Raw genomic sequence first — 13,611 nt, forward strand, 5'->3', positions numbered from 1 at the left:
GGATCACTTGAGGCCAGGTGTTTACGACCAGGCTGGGCAACACATTGAGACCTCATCTCTGCCAAAAAATTAAAAACAAATTAGCCCAGCATGATGGCATGCCCCTGTAGTCCCAGCTACCTGGGAGTCTGAGACAGGAGAATTGCTTGAGCCTGGAAGGTTGAGGCTACAGTGAGCTGAGATTGCAACACTGCACACCAGCCTGGGCAACAAAGTGAGACCCTGTCTCAAAAAATAAATTAATTAAATTTTTAAAAGACTATATGGATTCCCAGACAGTACTGCAAGGGGAAGGCGGCCATTTGTTGGTGAAAACAAACAAATGACTCCAGCAGACCGAGCCCTTCGAGGAGCGCAAGCTTCACTCACCTTTTCCGCTATCAGGAAGTCATAGCGAAGGGCCTCTCGAGTGCAGATGGCGCCCAGGAGGAAAACGAAGACAATGTACAGAAACCACCTGAAAACCCAAGAGCAGAACAGAGCTGCCCCCCACTCACCTCACCCAGCCCCATCCAGTCCCCCGACTCAACCTTCTGTTTCCAAAGGGAACCTGTCTCAGAATGAGAGAAAGGCCAGTCATGAAGCTTCCCCAGCTGGCTTGGGAGGACACTTTTTGTACTATTTCTCTTCTGGCACATTTCTTACCAAAAAAAGGGGTACCATTGTTTTGTTTATTTTTTTACTTTTAAATGTATATAAAAATATGGAATGCTTCATGAATTTGCAGGTCATCCTTGCACATGGGCCACACAAATCTCTGCATTGTTTTAATTTTAGTATATGTATTGCTGAAGTGAGCACTGTTTTTTCTCTTTCTTACATTAAAAAAGAAAACCACACAACGGGCATTCCGAGTAGGGAAGCGGGAGGCCCAGTCGCCTCTAGGTTGTCAGGATTCAGGCCAGGGCTGCCCTGCAGCCTCACATCCCAGCCTCCTCCAGCAAAAGAACAAGCTGATGATCCTTCAGGCCTCTAAGTCCTGCCGGTCTGTTATCTTTGGATCAGATAATAAAGAGGGAAACTAAAGTCAAAAGGCAGAGAGCAGAGGCCTGGCTCTGTCCCCAAGATGCCCTGTAACCTTGAACAAGACCCAGGTTCCTGCGGTCTCCTCACTCCCATCTGGGTAGTGAGAGGATGGGCCAAGGGTTCATCGTGGAACCTCCCAGCTGGGACCAGAAACAAGACAGGGTCCTCATACAGAAGCCTCTTTCTTTTCTTTCCTTCCCAACACTCAATTCTATCTCTGTTGTCTTCATTTTCTTCCCAATGTTATTGCCTTGTTTTGCACGAAATACCCTGATGCTGTATTCCAGGCTGATAGCAAAGGTGTCACTGCAATAAGTTAAGAGCAAATCCAGTGTTTGTGAAACAGATACATTAATATTTTCTAAATACTGTGGTTAGAATAACACAGGCCCTTTTAACTTCTCAAGTCATTGTCTCTGGTCTCTGAGCTCACTACCTCTTCACACCCACCCAGTGAAGGGCAGAGAAGCTTCTTCCTGTGGTACAGAGAGAAACAATATTCTAAAAAGTCAGAAATAGACCCAAAGTCACCCAGCCTGCTTGTGTGGGTGGCACAGTGTGAACTAAAGCCCCAGAGGCCTGATGGCCTGGGGGAGTTGGAGGGGAGGCTCACTGGGGGAAGAAGGAGAGCTGGGTGCTGAGCTTCCACTACGTGCCTTCTACTCTCTCCCCCACAGTCTATGAAGCACATAGACTGTCATCATCCCCATTTCACAGGAAAGGAAATGGAGGCTCAGAGAACTCAGTAAATTATCCAGAGTCACGCAGCCAATCAGCGGCAGAGCTGAGAGGCAAACCAGAATTTGTCTGACTGCAAAACTCTTCATCTTTAAGCTCCCTCCAGAGATCCTGGAAACTCGGTGGTTAAAAAAATCCCCAAGTTCAAAATGAGGGTTGAGGAGGGACGGGGGCAGGAGGCCGAGGAAAGGAAAGAAAGGATTTGGTCTGTGATCTGGGTCCTGACACTCCTCCTCGGCAGCATTCCCAAGCAGGGCGCATGAAAGGGCAGTGTCTGAACCCACCAGACGTGAATTTTCCAGCCCACCGAGTGTTAAAAGAAGGATCGGAATACGAAATAGATGGGTCACAGTCGGGGCACTCTCAGAACAAAAGGGGCAATCCCTCTTCTGCCTGGGGTTCTCTCTCCCACTCTCCTGCTCGGACTGATTGCCATGAGGGGAACTTACGAGATGCCAACAGCTGCCAGGGAGCCCAGGGGGATGCTGGTGGCAGGCTCCCTGAGGTCGCCCCCCATGTTGAAACCAGCCATGACTCCTGAAAGACACCCAGATGGGGAATGGGGTGAGCAGCCTTCTCCACACATCACCTTCCCCAGGGCTGCCCCTTCCTCTCCTCCCGGACCCTCTCCTGGAAGCTGTCCCACAGCAAGCCCTCCAGCTGCAGCTCTGCGCACAGGCTGCTTTTCCATCTCCCCTGGCAACTAGGGAGGCATCCCTGTGGCGTGAAAGGGACCTTTGTGGGTTGGAGGAGACTCAGGAGGAAAGCCCTCCCGGCTCCAAAAACCATCCCACCGCTCAGCGCAAAGCAACCAGGGGGAGGAAGGCGGCTTGCAAGGCACACAGAGGTCCTGCGTGCTGAGCTGGGACAATGCCCTGGAGAGGCTCAGCATTACAAAGGTCTGGCAGCCTCCTGCTCAGTGGCTTTCCCTGCCTCTGCTGCCTGCTGATTCCGTGGGAGCTTCCTGTGTCCTTGGGGTCAGGTACCATCCTCCAAGCTCCTGAGCTACCAAAGGGTTTGAAATAAACTCCAAAAAAAACCAATTCTGATGCCACTGACATGGAGTCACAAGCTCCTTTTCATCATCACCTCTCTTCTGCAAGAACACTAATGACAATGAATGAATCCATAAGGGACCCACAGCACTGTGCTGCATGGTGAGGTGGGGGTGTTGCCTCTTCCCTTACAAACAAATATATGAAAACAACAAGACAGGGTGTTCTGAACATCGGATGAGGATCCAGCCCCACAAGTGCCATAACAACTCAGTGTGATGGGCTGCCCTGGTCAGGAAAGCCCCATAGAGGGGGTGCAGCTTGAATGTGGCCTTGAAAGAGGGATTCGAACGGGCTTAGGGACGGGAATGAATCTAACACCATGATTTGCGAACACTTTCAACCTGCCTGGGCCTGTGTCAAGTGCTTTACAGGCACTTTTTTATCCTGTTTAATTCTCATAACAGCCTCATCAGAAAAGTAGAATTATTTCCTCATATTATAGAAAAGTGCTCAAAGAGGTTAATTACAACAGTCTAAGGTCACACATTTAATAAGTGGCAAAGCTAAGATTCAACCCTGGTCTGTCTGACTCTGAAAATTATGCTCGCAATGCCTCTGCCATAATACTTCACAGAATCCAAGTGAAGTGCAGTGAAGTGACAGTTTGGAACCAGAAAGTGAAAGTAGGGGAGTGTATTTCAGAGAGAACCCTGAATGCTGGCCCGTGGCTGGGGGTGCATATACTGTCACCCAGCAACTCCGTTATGAGGACTTTACCCAAAGTAGGTAGTCAAGGCTATGAGGGAAGATTTAGCCCAACATTTTTATAAATGCTTGTTTAGAACAGTGGAAATTAGAAACAACCTAACGTCTAAAAATAGAGGATGGGTTAAATAAGTGATATAGCTTTCAATAAATACTAGGTCTCAGAATACTGTAAGGGATATGTTGTGACATGGAAAGATGTTTAGAAGCTTTTGCTTAGTTTTAAGAAGCATATTAGAAAACAGAACACATCTGGTATGATCCCGTTGTTATAAAAATATATAGAAAAGGGAACTAGAACATGTTTTAAAACATTAAGAATGTAATTTCTGGGTGATAAAAGAACAGGTCATTTTTATTTGACTGTTTATATTTTCTCACTTTTCTACAATGATCATTTTGAAACACGCGAAAACTAACTTCTAAGGTTTTGTTGTTGTTGTTGTTGTTGTTGTTTTTTAATGGCATGTTAGGCACATTTTCTTTCCTCTCATTCACTCCTCTCCAAGATCCTATTAAAAGCATAGTAAATCACGCCTGTAATCCTAGCACTTTGGGAGGCCAAGATAGGCGGATCATGAGGTCAGGAGATCAAGACCATCCTGGCTAACTTGGTGAAATCCCGTCTCTACCAAAAATACAAAAAAATTAGCCAGGCGTAGTGATGGGCGCCTGTAGTTCTGCCTACTCGGGAGGCTGAGGCAGGAGAATGGTGTGAACCCGGGAGGCGGAGCTTGCAGTGAGCTGAGATGGCGCCACTGCACTCTAGCCTGGGCGACAGAGCGAGACTCCATCTCAAAAAAAAAGAAAGCATAGTAAAGGGGGAAAGTGGATAAATTCCTGTAAGCAAAGAGAAGTTGAGGGACCCTAAGTAGATGAAAGGTTCACATAAATGTCTGGAACATAGAACAGAAAATGGAGAACATAACACAGAGGAAAAGAGAAGGAAAGAAAGCCTCGGAATGCTTCTCTACAACATCTAAATACACCGAGGAAAACCAGGGCTGGACATTTGCACCCCAAATGAAGCCCTGCTCAAGAATCAACAGCACTCACAAACTTCTCATCAAGGTAGGGCTCCAGCAGGGAGACAGACCTAAACGCATGGCAGCCGGGGAAATCCACGCCAGCAACCAAGGTCGCCTGATGTGTGATGAAAACCAGCAACAAATAAACAAATACATGCATAAATAGAAACAGAACAACCCAGGCTGGAAGAAACATATAAATCAGGATACAGAGAGAATTTGGAAGAAAACACTGATTAGTAGCTCCAGATACATCCAAGAAGAATATTCTATCTATAAAACAAGGTGCTGTGAAAAAAAAAAAAAAAATCCAAGAACAAGAAAGAACTTTTGGAAATTAAAAATATGATCACTAAAATTAAAAATGTAATAGATTTAAGGGCCAGGCATGGTGGTTCATGCCTGTACTCCCGGCGCTTTGGGAGGTCAATGCAGAAGGATCACTTGAGGCCGGGTGTGATGGCTCACACCTGTAATCCCAGCATTCTGGGAGGCCAAGGCAGGCAGATCTTATGAGGTCAGGAGTTCAAGACCAGCCTGACCAACGTAGTGAAACTCTGTCTCTACTAAAAATGCAAAAATTAGGCAGGTGTGGTGGTGCATGCCTGTAATCCCAGCTACTTGGGAGGCTGTGGTGGGAGGATCACTTGAGCCCAGGAGGTAGAAGTTGTAGTGAGTGGAGAGCATGCCACTCTCTCCAGCCTGGGTGACAGAGCTCCTTCAGATAAGAGTTCAGAAAGTTTACTTCCCCCATATTGTTTCTAAGATACTAAAATGTGTACTCCAGCAAAATGAGGATGTAGACCGTGAAGAAGGAAAACATGAGATTCAGAAATCAGTGGTGATAACTGAGGAATGGAGTGAAGTTCCAGAATAAGGGTTGCACAGCAGAGAAACTGCCAGGGATTAAAGCAAAAAATGGAGGCTCCTGGAGGGATGCCTCTGGAGAGGAAATGCTTCCAGCACAATGGGCAATAAAATTAAACTGAATGATTTTAAGGATATACTGACTGCACATTTTGGCAACAACATAAAAAGAAGAGTTATTATGGACTATACTTTCAGGGATCATTTCTATAGTTTGTTATTAGAGAAGTTTCTCTGAACGTGTAGAGCACCGTTGACATTCTCTTTTGTTGAACTACCTCAAATATCACAAAACAGTCATTTAATTCAGCAAAGCCAAATATATTTATTAGAACTCACTGCAGTGAGGTAGAACACCACCTTGCCAGGGTATCAGCTGTACCTCCCAAGGGGGAGTGCATGTTCACAGGATGTTGGGGTCTAAGGTATTTCATGATGGAAGGAGGATAGAGATTGGGTAAAATTTGTGATATGGTAGTTTAGTATTGGTGGACAGAATAAGGTGAGTATCTTATGGGAAGAATTCATTAACTGTTATTTGACAGGTGAGCTCTTTGTCCAAGTAATCAAACTACTGAATCAGATGAATTGATTTTCATTAATATCTTGAAGCAAATAATATTTCGTGTTTTATAGTCTTTATCTTTCCTGGGTAAAGTTTTCATGGAAGAACTAAATCATGTTAATACAGGTTATCTCAGTTTGCATTTTTCATTTTGATATACATCTAGTTGACTGTTTTTACAGAGATTCAGAGTTGTGAGTCCAAACTGTTACCACAGTATAGGTAAGCCTATGAGCTTTGGAGAAATTTATATTGTTAGATATAGTCTACTGTGTTCAGCAAAAAGGGTTGTGGAAGGGTTACAGTTAGTAGAAGATGGGAAAGATGGGGAAAAGGTATACCATTAAATCTGTGGTGGTGAACTTTTGGCTGTGTTTGAGGTGGAGTGATTTTTACCACTCAGAATCATCTTTAGAATATGATATACCAGGACTATTATCTTCAGGTCCACATTTTACAGAGTGCTGTCCTGATGTGGGGCCAGAGAACTTACTCTGAGAAGGAAGCAAAATTTGCTAGCAAAATACTCAATGCTCTTAGAAGAAATGTTAATGACAAAACCTTTGTGTAGGCAAGAAGCAAGGTAGTTGTCACCATATATATCTACATGAAAAGAATGATGTCTACGCTTATTTATTTTCAATTAATAAATCATTTTGGCTGCTAAAAGAGTTATTGAAACTCCAGGAGAAGTGAACAAGAAAGTTAAGGATTATAAATAGCTAGAAGGGGGATATTGAATGTCTCCTATACAAAGAAATGGTAAATGTTTGAGATGATGATATGCTAATTACTCTGATCTGATCACTATACATTATATGTATCACTACATATCCCAAAAATATGTGCCATTATGTGTCAATTTTAAAATTTTTTATTAAAAGTTAAAAAATAAATTAAAAAAATAAAAATTTAATTTAAAAATTAAAGTTAAGGTCTAAATATGAAGCAAACTAAAATGTGACATGATTTTAAACAACTGATAAAATGTTAAAAAAATTTTCCCATTTGACCATGGTATAGGAACTTTCTCTCCTAAATGACACAAGGGCTATATGAGAATCACAGTGAAGAAAATGAAATTCCAGCCCAACACTTTGCTCTTCAGGGAGCAACAGCTGCACAGTCATAATAGTGTATTTGCTTATTGTTCTTTAACTTCTAAAATTGGCCTATAGGCAGAACACAGAGGACATAACTATTGATATGGTTTAGATCTGTGTCCCCGCCCAAATCTCATGTTCAATTGTAATCCCTAATGCTGGAGGTGGGGCCTGGTGGGAGGTGATGGGATCTTGAGGGTGAATCCTTCATGAATGGTTTAGCACCTTTAGCATCATCCCTTTTGTGCTGTTCTTGTGATAGAATTCTCACAAGATCTGGTTGTTTAAAAGTGTGTGGCACCTCGCCCTCTCTCTGGGTCCTACTCCTGCCATATGAAGACACCTGCTCCCCCTTCGCCTTCTGCCATGAGTTAAAGCTTCCTGAGCCCTCCCTAGAAGCAGATGCTGCCATGCTTCCTGTACAGCCTGCAGAACCATGAGCTAATTAAACCTCTTCTTTATATATTATCCAGTCTCAGGCGTTTCTTTATAGCAGTGCCAGAATGAACTAATGCAACTATAGTTATGAAACAGAATATGAATATTATCTATCTTGACAAATGTAAAAGAAGGTTATAGCTAGCTGATATTAGGAAGTGAAAAGAGGAAAGAGAAGGAGAGGGAAGAGAAAAAGCACTAATATTTTCATCATAGTAATGTAGAAAACAAAAATATATAAGTCTCATGTTCATTCACTAGGCCTGACTTGAATGTTACAAGCTTCAATTAGTTTAATAAGCAAATTTAAAAGGTAATCTAAGCCATGCCTTTTGAGCTACCTGTTAAATGTGGTAGGTAGCTATGGAAAAACCTAGCAAATATTTACATAGCAGTTGCAATAAATTTTAAGTTAATTATTTTGTATCTTGTTATCATAAAGTTGAGTTTCTGAGTGTTTGCTAAGTAGAGCAAAGAAATGTCAAATATATGAAGCAGTTTGTTTTCATAGTTCCAAAGATAGTTGACTTGTAACCTCAAGGCAAAAAATATTTTTAATAAGTGTGTGTGTGTGTTTGTGTGTATGTGCGCATGTGTGTGTCAGAGAGAAACTATTTGTTCAGTTAAAGTTTTAAACTACATTTTTCATGGGATTTTGCCCACTCGCCTGCTAATAATCAACTTGCTATCTATAGTTTTCCTGATAATGCTCTAAAAACTCAAGTACAAAAGGATTATGTAGATTCCCTTAAAATTAGGACAATAACTAAAGCATTCCTTATAAAAATAAAGATACACATAAAATAAATATAATTCTAATACATTAATCTTAAAACACAACACAGAATCTCAATTTCCCACACCATCAGCAAGAACTGAAGGGATGTAACCTAAAACTGATAGAATAGCAGAGATTTAACTATATTCTTTAAAATTATCAATGTAATCATCAAAATAAGTAAAACTAAAAATATAACTATCAAACATTGGAAAGTGGATGAGGGGGCATGTAAGAAAGCTAACTCTCATATTCCTAGCATGAAGTCAACAGACGATGTCTGACTTTGATTAACCAAATTATAGGTATACTTACGTTGCTTGGTTATACACAGCTCTCAAAGTACTAAAAATGATTAAAGTGGTTGTCCCTATGGAGGAGTATTGCGGATAGTGAAAGGTGGGGTGGGAGACTATTGCTTTGTATTTCAAGCCCCTGTGCTGTTTTATTTTGTATCATGTACAGGTCTTATTTGGATAAAAAAAAAAAAAAAAAAAAAAAAAAAAAAAGGAATATCCAGGACCTGCTGTATTCCTCTGTTCTCTCCCTGCTAATAAAGACATACCTGAGACTGGGTAATTTATAAAGGAAAGAGCTTTAATTGACTCACAGTTCCATATGGCTGAGGAGGCATCAGAATCATGGCAGAAGGTGAAGGAGGAGCAAAGTCACGTCTTGAATGGCAGCAGGCAAGACAGAGCTTGTGTAGGGGAACTCCCATTTATAAAACCATCAGATCTCGTGAGACTTATTCACTGCCACGGGAACAGCATGGGAAACACTCACCCTCATGATTCAATTCCCTCGCACCAGGTCCCTCCCACGACACATGGGAATTGTTACAATTCAAGGTGAGATTTGGGTGGGGACACAGAGCCAAACCATATCATGACATAGTGCTCCTTATTCCTCGCCATTGTTGTACCTCCTACAGTTTGTCAGGTCATTTTGTACACCTTTTTTCAGATCATTTATACAGAAGTTAACCCATGAAGACCCCTGAGAACACCACAGCGATATATGCTTCTGTGGAAGAAAGTGACTGATTGATCCTAATTGCTTCCTGCTTCCAAACACACACTGTCTCCATAACAAACCCCCTTTCCTCCCTCCCCAGGTTCTGTGTAGGCTTCCTGATGTGCAGTACATTAGGATGCTGGTCAGTGGGAGGAGAAAGGACTGACTGTAACACGGGAATGAGCCAGGCCCAGACATGGCCAGAAAGCTGGCTTTTGAGAGAAAACAGAGAAGCCAGAAAGGAGATCATATCACAGACACAAAGAGTCACAGACAGGGAGATGCAGGCAACTCGGACTGCAGACAAGAAGTCTCATGGGTGATTCCTGCTGGGGCAATGTGGGCGGTTCCCATGGCCAAGTGTACATTTGGTTTTTTTGTTTGTTTGGATTTTTTTTTGAGATGGAGTCTCCCTCTGTCACCCAAGCTGGAGTGCAATGGTGCGATCTTGGCTCACTGCAATCTCCGCCTCCTGAGTTCAAGTGATTCTCCTGCCTCAGCCTCCCAAGTAGTTGAGATTACAGGCACCTGCCACCATGTCTGGCTAATTTTTATATTTTCAGTAGAGATGGGTTCACCATGTTGGCCAGGCTGGTCTCAAACTCCTGACCTCAGGTGATCCGCCTGCCTCGGCCTCCAAAGTGCTGGGATTACAGGCGTGAGCCACCGCTCATGGCCTGCACATTTGTTATAGGGGCTCACACACTGTGACTGTCATTTCCAAAATTCTACCTCTGTGTTACCACACGATTCTTGGGCAATGCTCTCTAGCTTCGGTGAATTATAAATGTCTCATTCGCTAGTTAGAGCTAGTAAAAGTATTTTGACTTAGTATTTTTCTCCCCATCTTTGTTAAGTGTTACAGAAATTCTCTAGTTTGCTTTCCTTTTGCATCCAGTGCAATTTTAAAACACTATCGTTAAGGTTAGAGTTACATTTAGGGTTGGCATAATAGAACAAATACTATTTCCCAGAGCATTAGTGCCCAGGTGTTTTACAAATACTATATTTTTTTAAAACTTCCACAATTGAAAATAAGGTTGGGAAAACCTTAATTAGAGAGGTTTTCAGTGCTGGGCTATTGTAGTGCTTATAATATGCTAATATTCACTGTCCATCGCTAAGAACAGCACACAGTGTTTCACAAAACTTATTTGGCATTGAACCCTTTTTTTTTTTAAAGAAATGAAACACTGTGTTCATTATTAAAGTTCCACAGAGCACAGTTTGGGAAACACTCTGTGCCCATTTTATAATTACTATTTGGTCTTGACACTTTTCTTGGTGGGCTTCCAAAAATTGTTTAAATTTGGCTATTTAGGGCTGGATGTAGTGGCTCATGCCTGTAATCCCAGCACTTTGGGAGGCTAAGGTGGGTGGATCACCTGATGTCAGGAGTTCGAGACCAGCGCAACCAACATTGTGAAACCCCGTATCTACTAAAAATACAAAAACTTAGCCAGGCATGGTGGCATGCACCTGTAGTCCCAGCTACTTGGGAGGCTAATGCAGGAGAATCACTTGAACCTGGGTAGGTTGCAGTGAGCCGAGATCACGCCACTGCACTCCAGCCTGGGCGACAGAGCAAGACTCTGTCTCAAAAACAATAAAAATAAAAAATAAAATGGCTATTTAGAATCATGATTCTTAAGGCTAGATGGTACCCTAGCGATCATCTTCTCCAACCTTTTATTTCACAGATGAAGCAACGGAGGCCCAAAGAAGGGAAGCCATTTGATTCAAGTGTTCCAAGCTAATTGCTAACAGAACCAGCACTAATCCTCAAGTTTCCTGATTCCAAGTCAGTGTTCTTTCCACTACATCACACAGCCTCTCCATTTCTTCCTAACACCCCTGCTCTTTGTAGATTTCCCCTTCTGAAACAGTAATTGCATGATTAATGCGGGGTTACATCCCCACCACAAGGCTGAGCTTATCAGTTAAAATCGGCGCAGCGCATTGATTTCCCCACAGGCGCTTGCATCACCAGTTCCTCATCTCTAGACGGTGCTGGATTGATGGCATTTCTGGGTTTTCAACTCCAGTTCCAGGAAGCAGTTAATTGCTTTACCCAAAAATGTTTTTTCTCCCTGCATCACAACGATGATCTGTCTGGTCTGCACACTGTTACCATGTGACTTAGGTAAACGGCTTCCTTAATACTAATACGGGGAAAGCCTTCTGGCTTGGTCTTCCACCCCAGTCCTGGGGCCTTCAGGCACATCTTTATGATCTCAGCTGTAATATGCAAGTCTGATGGTGTCAGCCATCACTTGACCAGCTTAGGTTTATGAGGCTACACCTCGACTGGCATCCGTAGCCACCTAGACATTGACATTACGCCTACAGTTGCGATTGGATGGTGAACAGGGGGCTTGGGGTCAGCACCTAGTTCCAGTGTCTGGTCTCACAGAAGACATAGACGGCCAGAAGATGAATCAACCCCTTACAGCTCTCAAATATTCATCCTTGGGTAAAATAACCAGTGTAAATGTCAATGACCACTTACCAACATTTGCAAGCAGGCAGCTCATCTCTTTTCTTCCCTGCCCCTTGAATCACCCAATGGCACACATAGACCAAAGTCCTTACTTATTACCAATTACCGCAAGCCCACTTCCCACTCCAATTCTCTTTTCTGTTCCTGAAAATGAGCATTCGTAGGAAAAGGAAAGCCCAACAGTTTTTCTAGTCTTCTCAGGGTCCTGTTAGTTCACAAAGGACTACTTACTCTTTCTCAAGGAACTTCCAAGCTTCCTCCTGGGGACTTTTCAATCCAAATCTGTGTCCTGAGAAACTCTTCAACTTTTTCTTCCCATTGATAGCTTAATTGTTTCTCTGCTGCCTGTTTTCTAAGTTCATAACTTTATTTTTCTTTCTTATGAAGGTAGACTACACATGCACGAACGTGCCCAAGTCTCAGCTGCTGCCTTTTTTTTTTTTTAACTGAAAAAACAAAAGGGATCTATTTCTGTCCGGAGGCAATGTGGCTCCGAGCCCTGCTTTCCTCACCTGTAGATGGGGATTACACCATTGGCTTTGCAGGGCTGTGATGAAGTTGGAACAGATATTCATAAGCACCTAGCATAGTGGCTGGCACCTTGTAGGTGCTAAATAAATGCTTACCCAGGAGAGATGGGCTCTGCTCCTTACTCAGAAATCCCTCAGATTCCTAAAGACTGGTCTGCCTCTCCTTACCTTCCTTCTGATTTCCAAACCCCATTCCTTTCCCATACCTGGCTTGTTGGTTTGTTTGTTTAGCTGTTCCTGCAAAAATCTCTAAACCTCTCTTGCTCTGTTCTTGGAGCAAAACTTGTGAGTTTCCCTCCCTCTCAATGTTTTAGAGATCCTGCTGGGACAGACAGTGTCAAATAATGCAACTTTCTATCTCCAGGACCCAGGCAAGATTTACTGGCTTCTGAATGAGGGGTGGCACCAACATTGTGTGTTCTCTCTTCCAGCATCCTCTCTCAGTACGTGGGAAGCAACGGGGTTTACCGCTTACTGGCTGGGAGATGTTGGGGAAATAACCTCTCTCTGTCTTTGCTTCCTCATCTGTAAAATGGGTAAATAATAGAACCTGTGGGAGGATCTAGGTTCCGTGGGGCCCGAAATTTTTTTGAAAGTGCAAAAGTATGAATATAAAATTAGGAACAGGGCTTTGGAAGGAGCCCACACAAGTGAGGGACCTTGAAGCCCAGGCTTCATCTACTTCATGGCAGCCCTGTGTCTGATGGAACCAGTCAGGCTGTGGAGAAGTTTAAATGGAAAACTATACACAAAGTGCTTAGTGCCTGACGTAATAGGTTACGATAATAAGTATGGCCGATATTTATAATTGTTTTGATACAAACTGTTGATATGTATAATTATTTTGATAAAACAATTAGAAATTAATTCCATAAATAAAATCACAAAAAAGACATATATAGATATGTATAATTATTTTGATAAAACAATTAGAAATTAATTCCATAAATAAAAATCACAAAAAATAGACATGTATAATAATTATAAACCTTTTTTTTTGAGATGGAGTCTCACTCTGTCACCAGACTGGAGTGCAGTGGTGCTATCTCGGCTCACTGCAACCTCCACCTCCCGGGTTCAAGTGATTCTCCTGCCTCAGCCTCCCGAGTATCTGGGACTACAGGCATGCACCATGCTTGGCTAATTTTTGTATTTTTAGTAGAGACAGGGTTTCACCATGTTGGCCAAGATGGTCTCGATCTCTTGACCTAGTGATCTGCCCACCTTGACCTCTCAAAGTGCTGGGATTACAGGCGTG

General features: G+C 42.8%; 1 protein-coding gene, 1 non-coding gene and 1 pseudogene across 2 annotated transcripts in view; 1 reads left to right on the forward strand and 2 right to left on the reverse strand.

Annotated features, from left to right (window-relative positions):
- SLC12A8 (solute carrier family 12 member 8) overlaps positions 1–13,611 on the reverse strand; it is a 129,475-nt gene that overhangs the window by 37,171 nt on the left and 78,693 nt on the right. Inside the window, exons 7-8 of the mRNA XM_023215151.2 lie at positions 2,214–2,301; positions 370–457 (exon numbers count right to left, since the gene is read on the reverse strand). Of these exons, the coding sequence (XP_023070919.2) occupies positions 370–457; positions 2,214–2,301 (176 nt within the window). The remainder of the gene's footprint in view (positions 1–369; positions 458–2,213; positions 2,302–13,611) is intronic.
- On the reverse strand, positions 698–801 carry LOC111545384. Its single transcript, XR_002732429.1, has one exon. It is a non-coding gene; the product is annotated as a U6 spliceosomal RNA (small nuclear RNA).
- Positions 5,605–5,692, forward strand: LOC111545309 (annotated as a pseudogene).

Source organism: Piliocolobus tephrosceles, chromosome 2 (genome assembly GCF_002776525.5).
Source record: "Piliocolobus tephrosceles isolate RC106 chromosome 2, ASM277652v3, whole genome shotgun sequence".
In the NCBI taxonomy this organism is placed as follows: domain Eukaryota; kingdom Metazoa; phylum Chordata; class Mammalia; order Primates; family Cercopithecidae; genus Piliocolobus; species Piliocolobus tephrosceles.